The following is a 13,705-nucleotide window of genomic DNA, read 5'->3' on the forward strand; positions in this document are numbered from 1 at the left end:
CTTTATATAGGAGGAGAGAATCCCAGCATAGTACATTCCTAATTGTGGTAAAGAATTCTATTGGTACATGTGTATAACAACCTAGTACGGACCTGTACCATTTTGTACAAATCTTATCCTTTAATTAATGCCCTGATCCACGTGTCCTTGAGAACTTTCCGCTCTTTCTTGAGTGTCTTCGAGATCGTACTGCCCTCGATGTAGGTCGTGCCAGGCCTTCGATCTTCTCTCTCGAGGTGTGTGCCCTTCAGCCGGGTCCAACCCCCATTGCGAGTCACCCGGGCTCGAACTCATAGTCCCAATCTAAGACCTCGAAATCGGGCTCCTCGATTTTGACCGTATACATAGATATAGATATAGATGATAAAACAACTTTGTTTTGGAACAATTCGTTGTACACATTTTTGCTGAAACAGAAAGATCATTCATTTGGGTGAAAAATGAAGATAGAAGAAAGAAGCACTTAGGGTGTGTTTGGTATAACGGAAAATATTTTCTTGGAAAACAAATAGTAATCTTATTCATTTTTCAGTGTTTGGTATGCTAATTAAGGAAAATGACTTCTCAAGAGTATTCATAAATAATTTAGATATAATAAACATGAAGCCATAAACTTTCAAACCAACAACCTTTCGAACCCACATTTTTCATAAACTTTCGAAAACGCGGAATTTCGAACCCGTAAACTTTATAATTTCTAAACCCGTAAACTTCCAAACACATAAATCTCCGAACTCAAAACTTTGGAACTTGTAAAATTTTGAATCTTTAAACCGATAAATAAAAAAACTAAAATTGAAAAATATATTAAAAAAAATATTTTTTTTGGGGGGAGGGGGAGGGGGGTAGGTGGGGGATGGGGTGGGGGGTTGGGGCAGAAAAACAAAAAAGAACAGAAATTTGAAATTACAAAAATAAAAGTAAATTCTTTTTTGTGCCGGAGGGGGGGCAGTTGGGGTTGGGGTGGGGGTGAATGGTGCAGAAAAATAAAAAAACAAAAATCTGAAATTGCAAAAAAAAAAGGTAAAGAAAATATTTTTTTTTGTTGGAGGGGTGGGGTACGGGTAGAGGAGTAGTAGGGTGGATGGTAACGGAAAACTGAAATTAAAAAATAAAAAAAAATCCTTTTTTAGAAAGAGGGAATGAGGTGGGTTGGTAAGGGTGAGAAAAATTAACAAGGAGTTTTGGAAAATGTTTTCATTCGTACCAAATACACCCTTATTTCTCATTCTCATCGGATCTTGAGACGAGTCAATCTTGAATAAACAACAGATTTATTTTAAACTCCAATTAGAATCCCTCGTCAATCGTGTCCGTCTATTTCTACACCTCGCGGAGCAATCGTCGCCCTTCATAACATTTTCACCCAACCCTGCACTTTATAACTTATTTAGCGCCAAAATCCCTGCACTTCTTAACTTATTTTTATTACTCCCTATTTTACTTTTAACCCAAAACAAAAAGAATCTTAGGTAGCGCATTTCACTCCCTCCAGATTATCTTAAGCCACGTGACGGTAAATGATTTGATGCGTTTTATATTCCAAGCATCCTAGTGTATTAAGCAGCCAGTCATCTAACGGTGGAAAAGAAAACCTTCGATGCTTCTATGAATTTGAGCCGTGAGATTAATTCTCGCGATATTAACCGTAGGATGAGGTTAATGTGACGATCTTACCGTAATTACGAATTGAATTTCAAAAGCTAGAGAGGGAGAAAGGGAGAGACAAAGGCTCTTTCTTTTCTTTGAAAAGATCCCCTCTTTTCTCCGTCCGTCTATACGTACAGAGGATTTACACGCATGCGTATGTAACTGCGGATCGAGATTTTGTGGATTAAGTTTGAAAATTCCAGTCGATATTGGGGCGATTCTTCTCTTTTCTGTGAATGACTGAATGTCACTGTGTGAATGACATAGCTTCTTACTCTCGGATTTTGAATTTCTAAGATTTTCAATTCTATGAATTTCGAGGAATTTCCGTGAGAATTTCGCAGGAGAATCAGTGAATTTTCGAGGATCTTTTTGTACTATTTGTTTTTGAATGGAGAAAATTGAGGGAGGGGATTTCCCTCCAAAGAAAGCTCAATCAGAGCCGGCAGCTACGGCGGCTAGTGCTCACGTGGTAACGGATTATCCGGCGAAGAAGCTAGCGAGGCAGCTGGATTTCGCGGGATTCGGGGGAGCTGCGGCGGCGGATTTGCCGGAACAAGCTAAGCAGGTTCAGCAGCAGGTAATGAAGTCTGGTCAGTTACCAGTGTCGATGAAGCCAACACAGATGACAAGGCCACAATTACAGACGCAGGCACTGCCGCAATCGCAGCAACAACATATACTGTTGATGCCGATGCAACAAACTCCGGTGCAGCCTACTCATCCTTCCATACGACCTGTGTAAGTTTAGCCTGCAATTCGCGAGAAACTTCCAGTTTTTTTTTGTTTTGTTTTTTTGTTGAGGGAAATAATAAATATCGTTCTGTTGAGCTAAATTCGTTATTGAAGGTAGGTGCTTGAATTAAATGTTTTCACAAATTCTAATTCAATTGTTTGAAGTCCACCCGAGCAGCCTTTTTGAGCTCGTATTAACAGATTTTGATATTCCCTTCACCAAACATATGGCTTTCCATCTCCAACTTTGATGGAACTATGACAGATTATTTGGCGCTAATACCTAGACATGTTTCTGAGCTTTGTTTCTTGTATTGTATATTTCACTAGGATTTTATTAGAGTTTGGCTGCTTCTATAGATTTGTTGATTGGCTAGGCATTCTATGACTTCAGAAACAGAAAAGCTCATTTCTTGCTAGCCAGGGGAACTGTGGGATGTCCTCTAAGGAACTATTAAATAAGAGTTGTGTTCTCCCTTCTTTCTGTTTTCTCACATGGTATAATAGTAGGCAGAGGTCCCAATTTCAATTCTCACCACCCAACCATTAAGAATTTTCAATTGCTTGGCTCATGAAAAAAGAAAAAGAATTAGGCACATGTGAGGGGGCGTATTGAGACATTAATTAATTAAATAAAAGCTGTGTTCTCTCTTCTTTCTCATATATGATCATTGACAACTTATGCTAATCTATTAGGATACTGCGTGTGGTGTTATTTGTTATTCATATTTGAGGCTATCCACTTCTTTCACCTCCCATGTCTAGCAAAGAGTGGGAGGGGGAGGCATGTAGTGTTCTCTAGAAACAGTTGTGAGATCTGTATATCCTAATACACTTTCTCTTTCCAGGAAACCCGAATCACCAAAAGCCAGGTCAAGGCAAAGTGCCAATGAAGCAAAAGATGGTACACCTAAAAAGCCAAAGCAGTGTAACTGCAAACACTCTCGATGTTTGAAGTTGTAAGTATTTCCTCCTTTCATGCACAATATATGTAGAATCTCCTACCAATATTTATGGCTAATAAATGATGGTACACTGAACTAGCTCCCAGATTAGGAAGGCCATTACTTAGTAATGATTTAAACTGGACCTGATAGGCTTTGGGATATCTTTTTTTTTTGTCCCTTTCTCATATCGCACTCAATTAACTTGAGATAGTGACAACATAAAACCCCTCTAACTTTTCAGCATCCACTGCCTTTAGCCTATGGTGGGAGTATTTTTGCTGTTTCCGTTGCAACTATGACTTCTCTATCAGAAACAAGGTAGAGTTTTTCTTGTGTATTGTTATGTTTTGCTAACCACCTCTGAAGAGGCAAGCTCCAAGTAGGAAACTAATGAAAGAAGGAAAAGCTCCAAGTAGAGCAATAAAAAGAAGGAAAAGCTCCAAGTAGGAAAGCAATGAATGGAAGAAGGAAAAGCTATATATTAAATAAATACCTTTTGTTCAATATTTTAGAGAAGGCAAAGAAAGAAATGTATTCATCATTTATAGAAGAAAAAACCTGTTGTGCAGCCTGCAGGTAATCCAACAACAGAAGCAATAGGAATCTAGGTAGAAGTTCTTTCCTTAGAAAACATGATCACTGAGAGAGATTCTTCCAATTGGTCTAATGATTTAGTGTTGCTTGGCTTTCTAGGCTTATCTTGGACCTGAGTGCAGTTTATATTTTGCTATTGAAATCTTTTACATTAAAATATTGCTTTCCTTTTAAAGGGATATTTATTTGGAGGCTAAAGGCCCAAGGAGGCACTATGAGTTGGAAAACCGGTTCCACTAAATTGAGGCATGAGTGCAAGTATATAGAAGGGGAATAGGGGTTCACTTTAGTTTAAAATTTTGTGCAAAAGTATTATATATTTTCCCTGCATGTTGACGAATTTCTGTCCTTTGAAGTGGATTTATCATATTGACAAATACAACTATGTTTTTATAAGCTGATAACACAACGATTTCCTTTGTTGAGTCATAAATTGCACAATTCCCAACAAGAAGGGGATTGAGAATTGGAAAAGAAAGAGGAGAAATGAGGCTGTTTGTAGACATATCGTTTTTCCTTTTTGTGTCTTTAGCATGTTCAATCACTCGCTCAATCAAATCAATAATACCTTAATACCAAACAAAGTTGGGATCAACTATATGAATTCTCTACAATCATTCTCATCTGCAATTGTTTATAGCTTTCCACTCTATTCGTGTCCAAATAATTTAAACTTGTCCATACTTTTCACTTAAACACTTCATCTTAAGGTTGTTCCATCTGAACACTCCAACCACATCTCAAATGTGTCATTTAGACACAACTTAGTGATGTGGCATAGTGCGTGTATTGCATCATTTTTAAAGCGTGAGAGAATAATTTTTCCTTTTAATTTTTTTCTCTCTTTTTTCTTCTCCTATTCTTTCGCACACAGTCATCTATTTTCTTCGCACACCAGGTCACTACCTTCATATCCTTTCTTTCACAATGTTTTACTCCTCTTTTTTTCTTCTTTATTTGCTATTCTCACTCCATAAAATGAAGAAAAGCTGCTTGTTTCAAATTTATACAGAGAAGCATGAAGAAGCAATAGTAATTTCAAAATAGAAAGGGAAAACATAATAATGCATTTACTGAATAGTCCATGTTCGTTTCTTTACATTTGCAAACCTGGGACAAAATTAAACTTTGTGACTTGAATCTGAAGAAAAATAAGGTTTACATCTCAAAAAATTTCCGGCAAAGCTTCATCTTTTATAGCTGGAAGTTTTAGTTTCCACCGCACAGCTAAACCTAAAAATCTAGTATAATTAAAAATTGTTGTCAAGCAAAAAAAGAAGAAGAAGATCGATGTGAGTAGTTAAAGAAGCACACAACGTTAAAATGGTTGGCTCAGGCGAGAAGACAACCGTACTTGGCCATCGCTTTTCTTTTTTTCAAAAGTAAAATTTATTTAAGTTAATTCCACATATCCCCCTCTTATTCGTCACTCTGGCGTGTGAATTACATGCACTTTTTTTTTGTGTTTGACTACTTACAGATTTTGTGTCTAATTGACACATTTGAGATGTAGTTAAAGCGTTCAAATAGGACGGACTTAAGATAAAGTGTATAAGTGAAAAGTGTTGACAAGTTTAAGGGGCTATCAATGTATTTTACCTAATTTTAATACTATGTTGTTCATAAATAAATTGCCTATAGGTGCTAAACTAGAGCTCTAAATCTCACACTTATCCTACAATGACATACAAATATATAATCAAATTGAAAAGACTATTGATAAACATTAGACTGTAAAGCCCCGTAACTTCACTAGCATAATATGGATTAGTTTGAGCTTAAGGAAGTAGATTGGAGCTTAGAGGGAGTGTTGAATCTTCAGGGATTTACCCATGCGTAGGCCTTTTGCATAGGTTCCGCAGCCTTGCCTAGGAAAAAACAGAAGCTGCCAGTTGAGGGATTCACCCATGCGTAGGCCTTTTGCATAGGTTACGCAGCCTTGCGTAGGAAAAAACAGAAGCTGCCAGTTGAGGGAAGGAAAGGCTCTCGTCTTGTATAGGCACAGTGCATAGGCTAAGCAGCTTTGCGTAGGCCTTCTGTGTAGGCAACACAACCTTGCGTAGGATTTTTGCGTAGGCTACAGAGGGTGCGTAGGCAAAAACAAAATGGTCACCAAGTTAGGGGAAATGTTCTCGCCCTGCGTATGCATCATGCGCAACCTATGCAGGGAGGCTACGCAAGGCTCTAGATTGTTTTGGTCTTTTGAAGGTGATGTTCAAAGAGAGAAAAACATTTCATTTTGACTTGGTCTTTAATTTTAGAGAGAATGAAGAGCATCTCTCTCATAATACACCAAGGTAAGCATATATGGTGATAGTTATGGGTACCAAACGTCATTTTATGATATTCTAACAATATTTATGGATCGAATCCATTGGATTTTCCAAGATCTAGAGCTAGGGTTTTGAACCTAAAAGGTGAATATCTCTACCCATGTTCAAATACAAGTATAAGATGGATCTTTGGGGGTTAGTTTGAGTTGAGAAATATCATTTCGATGAGAAAGAAACCATAGTTCTTGAATGGGTCTTATGAACTAGGGTTTGCTATTAATAGTAAATTGGGTATAGTTTATTGTTGGAATAGGGGGATTAAATTCTTTTACCTATCGTGTGGTATAGTTAAGATTCTTACCAAGTGACTTGGGAACCAAGAGATAAGCTAGCTTCGGAATAGTTTAAGGTATGTTGGCTAACCCCTCCCATAGGATTATTTTTCCTAAAATTCTCATGTCTTATAAATGTGATTTCATAACTAAATAGTTTCAAATTGTTAGTGTATAATTCTGGGCGACAAGTAATTATATACTTTTCATGTTCTCCTTCCATGTTATAATCTCACATGCTATGTTTTACACGATGAAATTATAAATGTTTCAAGCCTACGAATGAAAATATTTTAATGATTAAAGTTTTCCATGAACATGAATATTTCGTTACGGTGTTTCAAATAATGAATGTAAATGGTGACGAAATGGAAAGAGAATGTTATGTAGCTATTGAGCCTAACCCTAAAATTAACGAATTTGGGCCAAAAGTGCCAAATGTAATGAACTATTTTGGGAGTCTTGTTATGTAACTGTGAAGGTGTAAGTTAAAGGCGCCTAATACCCGAAGCTACACTTACTGGTGTAGGACTATGGTCGTACCATTGGCTTGGATGACTAGATAGTCTCCTTTGGTTGGGGTTAATGAATTGCTAGAAACTAATGTCGATCTACATGACATTGCGGTGAGATGACTTAGCCGATCGGGCCGAGATCGGACTCCATGTTGTATACATGGTGGTTAAACGGAATATCGCTAACTAATGAACTCCCACCTAAGATAATAAGTTGTTAAAAATTCAAATTCTCAAATGTTTTATGAAATGAATTAATGTTTCTCTAAGTTGCATTTTATCTCTACATGTTTTCCTTTATATTTGTTTCTTATCCCATTTTATGTGATGAAGCTTCCGATGTATACGAGTACTATTCATCATGTACTTACATCCCTTTGGCCGGGAGCACAACATCTTTTTCATGGATGCAACTAGTACTACACTGGACGACGTGGAGCCTCGTTAGGCGACTCCCTCATCTTCCAGTCTTTGGTGAGCCCCGTTATATTTCGGGGCACCCATGTTACGAACATTTGGATCTCCTTTTGGTTATAGCCGATGCCTTGTCATCGACATCTCTTCTTATTCATATTGCCATAGAGGCTCCACGGACATAACGGGTTAAGTATGTTTTTGTCATTTCTATTGAGGTCTCATATGGCATGTATGAATAACTTTTTTCGTTATTTAATTTATTCAAGTTTATGGAAGAAAAATTGTTTTAAGAAAGGCTTTAAATGTTTCTAAAGCATGCATCAATTATGAAAGGTATGACATGAAAGGTTGGTTCGCTCGATCAAGTTAAGGTATCGGGAGCCTTGGCCATCTCCCAAGGTCGGGATGTGACATAGACATAATGTAAGTGTACAATAAGAACTAAACCTTAATGCCAACTAGTTGTTATTGCTAGTCTGGATACTTTGCTTCCATTATATTCTGTCCTTAGCTAAGCCTGCATGATTCCGAAAGGTTGTATGTATCTGAGAAAACTTCCTTCTATTTGATTCTAGGTTTATCTTGTCCCCTTTTAGCACCTTTAACCATCATAAGGTCGTGCCTGTAAACTAGTCAACAGGAATCTATGACATAGCCAAACCATTTTATGTAACCTTCTCTAATTTGTCCTCTATGTGTGCTGCTTGCATTCTCTATCTGGTATGCTTATTCTCAATACAAGAACTTAATAATTTCTACTGTGAGAAAGCACGGGAGAAAATATTATTGATATTATTCTCATATATTAAACATGATACAATGAGCCCTATATATATACATAACACGTCTTACTCCTAATACATATGGGATTAGGGTTATTTACTACTATTTACATAACTATTCTAACACTCCCCCTCAAGCTGGTGCATATAAATCATATGTACCGAGCTTGTTACATATGTAGTTAATACGAGGACCAGTGAGGGACTTGGGGAAAATACTGCAAGCTGATCATTCGACTTCATAAACTTTGTAGCAATATCTCCCAAGAGTATCTTTTCTCTGACAAAGTGACAGTCAATCTCATTGTGTTTAGTTCTCTCATGGAATACTGGATTTGACGCAATATGAAGAGCAGCTTGATTATCACACACAAGTCCCATCTGACTAATCTCACCAAATTCCAACTCCTTGAGCAACTGTTTGATCCAAATTAGCTCACATGTTGCCATAGCCATTACTCGATATTCTGCTTCTGCACTAGACCGAGCAACCACATTCTGTTTCTTGCTCTTCCAAGACACCAAATTTCCTCCTACTAAAACACAATATCCAGACGTAGAACGTCTATCAGAAGGCGATCCTGCCCAATCAGCATCTGAGTATCCAATGATCTGCTCATGGCCTCGATCCTCAAACAATAAACCTTTGCCTGGAGCTGATTTTATATACCGAAGAATGCGAACAACTGCATCCCAATGACTATCACACGAAGAATCCATAAATTGACTCACAACACTCACAGGAAAGGAAATGTCAGGTCTTGTCACTGTAAGGTAATTTAATTTACCAACCAACTGCCTATATCTTGTAGGATCGCTAAGAGGCTCCCCCTGTCCTGGCAGAAGTTTAGAATTCGGATCCATTGGAGTGTCAACAGGTCTACAACCTGTCATTCCTTTCTCCTCAAGAATATCTAAGGCATACTTCCGTTGTGAGATCACAATACCCGAGTGACCTCAATACCCAAAAAATACTTTAGTTTGCCCAGGTCGTTAGTTTGAAAGTGTTAAGAGAGATGTTGCTTCAATTTAGTAATGCCATCCTGATCATTGCCGGTAATAATAATATCATCAACATAGACCACCAGATAAATACAGAGACTCGAAGCAGAGTGCCGATAAAACACAGAGTGATCAGCTTCACTCTGAGTCATGCCAAACTCCTGGATAACTGTGCTGAACTTACCAAACCAGGCTCAAGGAGACTGTTTTAGACCATAAAGTGACCGGTGCAAGCAACATACAAGGCCACGAGACTCCCCCTGAGCAACAAACCTAGGTGGTTGCTCCATATAAACTTTATCCTCAAGGTCACCGTGTAAAAAGACATTCTTAATGTCCAGCTGATAGAGAGGTCAATGGCGAACAACAACCATGGATAAAAAAAGGCGGACTGGTGCTACCTTAGCTATGGGAGAGAAGGTATCACTGTAATCGAGTCCAAATATCTGAGTATATCCCTTGGCAACAAGACGGGCCTTAAGGCGATCAATCTTGTCATCCGGACCAACCTTGATTGCATATACCCAACGACAACCAACAGTAGATTTACCTGAAAGAAGAGGAACGAGCTCCCAAGTACCACTCGTAGGTAAAGCAGACATCTCGTCAGTCATAGCCTGTCGTCATCCTGGATGAGACAATGCTTTACCTGTAGACTTAGGGATGGAAATAGAGGACAAAGAAGATATAAAAGCATAATAGGGTAATGGCAAACGATGATAACTTAAACCGACATAATGGGATTAGGATTAAGGGTGGTCCGTATACCTTTTCGAAGTGCAATCGGTGTACTAGGAAGAGATAAGTCCGCAGTAGGAGCAGGGTCAGGTGCAGGACGTGAATCAGCTGGTACTGATGCTGGGTGCGAACGACGATGATATGCCAAGAGTGGTGTTCCTGTGGCGGGGAGTCTAGGAGGAGCCATACGACTCCCCCACGGTTTGAATGGGTAAGACTTCTGTGGCGGAAGGTGAAGGAGGAGCTATAGTTAACTCCTTAAAGGTCGGTATAGGTAAGACCTCAAATATATCAAGGTGGTCAGAATGGTTAGAAGAGGTAAAGAAAGGTTTAGACTCAAATGTGACGTCAGATGACATTAAGTACCTACGAAGATCAGGTGAGTAACAACGATATCCCTTCTAAACACGAGAATAACCAAGAAAGATACACTTGAGAGCACGAGAAGCTAACTTATCTTTCCCGGGGCTAAGTTATGAACGAAACAAGTGCTCCCAAAAACACGAGGGGGAACAGAGTATAAGGGTGACTGGGGAAACAATACTGTATATGGAATCTGATTCTGGATGGGAGATGAGGGCATCCGATTAACCAAATAACAAGCTGTGAGAACTGCATCGCCCCAAAAACGCAACAGAACATGAGATTCAATGAGAAGTGTGCGAGCAATCTCAATGATGTGCCTATTCTTTCTCTTTGCAATCCCATTTTGCTGAGGGGTATAAAGAAAAGAGGTCTGATGAATAATTCCTTGAGAAGTCATAAACTGATGAAATTGTGAGAATAAATATTCTAAGGCATTATCACTGCGAAAAGTGCGAATAGAAACACCAAATTTATTTTTAATCTCAGCACAAAAATTCTGGAATATAGAAAACAACTCGGAACGATCTTTCATTAAGAAAATCCAAGTACATCTTGAATGATCATCAATGAAACTAACAAAATAACAAAATCCCAAGGTTGAACTGACTCTACTAGGATCCCATATATCAGAATGAACTAAAGAAAAAACACTCTGCATGACTCTCAATACTACGAGGAAAGGAGGCTCGGGTATGTTTCCCGAGCTGACATGACTCACACTCTAATGTAGATAAACTAGACAAACTAGGCACCATCTTCTGAAGCTTGGATAAGCTTGGATGTCCTAAACGTCTGTGAATTAGGTCCGGAAGATCTATAACTAGACATGCCTTGGAGGAATTGAGTGAGTTAAGGTAGTAAAGGCCTTCTGATTCAAGTCTTGTTCTAATCGTCTGCCCTGTCAAACGAGTCAAACGACTAACAAATGCAAGATTAAAAGGACACCCAGGGACATAAAAAACGGCATCTAGAGTGACAGAGGGTAGGGGATTCGCTTGTCCAACTCCTTTTGCTTTAGTTTGAGACCCATTGGCTAAAGTAACAGTGGGAAGAGACTGTGAATACACAATATTTGATAGAAGTGATTTATTACCAGAGATATGATCAGAAGCGGCTGCGTCCACAACCCATTGTCCAAGAGTACTAGACTGGGAAAACAAACAAAAGAATTACTAGCAACAGAAGTATTAGTCTGAGCAACAGAGACTACTCGTGGAGATGTCTGCTTACTTGCTCGATACTGAAGGAACTCAGTATACTCCCCTTCAAGTAAAGAAAATCCTTGGTTACCTATAGTCTCGGTCTGAGCAACATAAACATTTTTGGGTGGGCGACCATGTAAAGAATAGCACACATCATGAGTGTGTCCAAGTTTATGATAATAAAGAGCACTTGGGTCTAGATCTTCTAAAACGACCTCCTCCCTGTCTATTCTCCATAGTATGAGATACCCGATTGTCCACTATCTGGGATGCGAGAACAGATGAGTCAAGTGTCTGTGATGAGATCACTGGGTGACTTGGTGCTGCAGCAAGGCGAAGTAATCGAGAGAATAATTCATCAACTGTGGGGACAGTCAGACTAGCCAAAATCTGATCGCGTATTAAGTTAAGATCATTAGGAAGCCCAGCAAGAGTAAGAACTAGAAACATCATTTGTTGCTGCTCTTGTTGCTTTTCAACACTAGCAGAAACTGGCATCAACTTCTCAAATTCCTCCATGACTGCATGTACTTGTCCCAAGCAAGTAGACATAGCTAATTCATGTTTCTTTAAATTTGTCATCCGCGATATCACATCATAGAAACGAGATATGTCATTAGTGTATAAAGTGAGAGCCTTTTCCCAAACCAAATAACATGTCTGGAATGGACGAAACAAGGGCATCAACTTGGAATCAATAGATCGCCACCGAATACTGCATAATTGAGCATCGATCTTCTCCCAATGTGCTTTGGCCTTTTCATCTCCTTCGCTAGACTTCTTGATTAAATGATCTTGAACACCTTGACCTTTACACCACAGCTCGACAGACGAAGCCCAAGCTAAGTAGTTTGAACTTCCCATTAAAGGTTCGGAGGTAATCATAACACCGGAACTGCCAAAACCTGGGTTTTTAGACCCCAAAGCATCAAACAAAGACATCGTTGGATTGAAGAGAGATCTATAAAATTATCACCAAATAACAGAAAGAATCAATTGAAAACTCGCTGAAACAGACGGAGGAGACACTGTTTCAGCCGAAAATTACTGTATCTGCCGGAAAAATCAGTGTAGTCGGCGGAAAAACTCAAAGTGGTCGGAATTAAAAAATAAAATTATGGGTAGGCTCGGAATTTGAGGGCGATCCAACTGCTTTGAAGGAATTCCATCAAAAAGTGCCCGGAAAGTGCTCCATGCGCTGGCGTGTGGAGTAGATCTCGCCGGAAAAGAATCTCTGATCGGCGTGTGGAGGCGCGTGAGATGTCTGCCGGCGGAGGTATTTGTTGGGGTTTGGTCGCCGGGGGTTGGGGGACCTTGTGGTGGTATTGGATTTTGCACAACACCGATGTAAATTGGTTTGAATAAAAACAACCCTAAAAAGGTTGCCGGAATTGAAGCACGACGACTTTTTTCGGCCGGGTTTTCTTTCCCGGATGTTTTCTCACTGCTGCTCTGATACCATGTGAGAAAGGACGGGAGAAAATATTATTCATATTATTCTCATATATTAAACATGATACATTCTATGGTTATGTTGATGATACTGATGAATTGTCTTTTCTTGTTTTCTTGTTTTATTTCCATCTTCCTGAGCCGAGGGTCTATCGGAAACAACCTCTCTGCCCTATCGGGGTAGGGGTAAGGTCGCGTACACACTACCCTCCCTAGACCCCACTTAGTGGGACTTTACTGGGTCGTTGTTGTTGTTGTTGTTGATATTAAACATGATACAATGAACCCTATATATATACATAACATGTCCTACTCCTAATACATATGAGATTAGGGTTATTTACTACTATTTACATAATTATTCTAACAACTACATTTTAAGAAATTCTAGAAAATTTTGATAGAAGATTTCTTTGGTAATTTTGCTGAAGGATGAATGATCGTGAGATATGGTGCTGGAGGATGATTGATTGTGAGATATAATCAATCCTACCAATCAACTCTCGTGACCAATTTGATTAGATGTCTTGTATAGCTAACTTGGTGAAATGCTCAAACACGGTAGATTTGCATTTGCAGCAGTCTCTGCACATTATTTTCTTCTCCATCATTGTAGGGACTGATTTTATAGTCCTTATATTTATCTATGTGCACATGTGCATGGTGGTGGGGTTTATAGAAAAGGAATTACTTGCTTTGG

General features: G+C 38.9%; 1 protein-coding gene across 2 annotated transcripts in view; it reads left to right on the forward strand.

Annotated features, from left to right (window-relative positions):
- The first annotated feature begins 1,409 nt into the window (after positions 1-1,409).
- The window catches only part of LOC107808483 (protein tesmin/TSO1-like CXC 5), a 44,380-nt gene continuing 32,084 nt past the window's right edge, over positions 1,410-13,705 (forward strand). The window contains exons 1-2 of one of the 2 annotated variants that reach the window (XM_075236861.1): positions 1,410-2,391; positions 3,234-3,344. In XM_075236861.1, coding sequence (XP_075092962.1) covers positions 2,042-2,391; positions 3,234-3,344 — 461 coding nt within the window. In that variant the 5' untranslated portion in view covers positions 1,410-2,041. The remainder of the gene's footprint in view (positions 2,392-3,233; positions 3,345-13,705) is intronic. The other variant, XM_075236862.1, reaches the window with a different exon arrangement.

Source organism: Nicotiana tabacum, chromosome 18, assembly GCF_000715075.1.
Source record: "Nicotiana tabacum cultivar K326 chromosome 18, ASM71507v2, whole genome shotgun sequence".
Lineage (NCBI taxonomy): Eukaryota > Viridiplantae > Streptophyta > Magnoliopsida > Solanales > Solanaceae > Nicotiana > Nicotiana tabacum.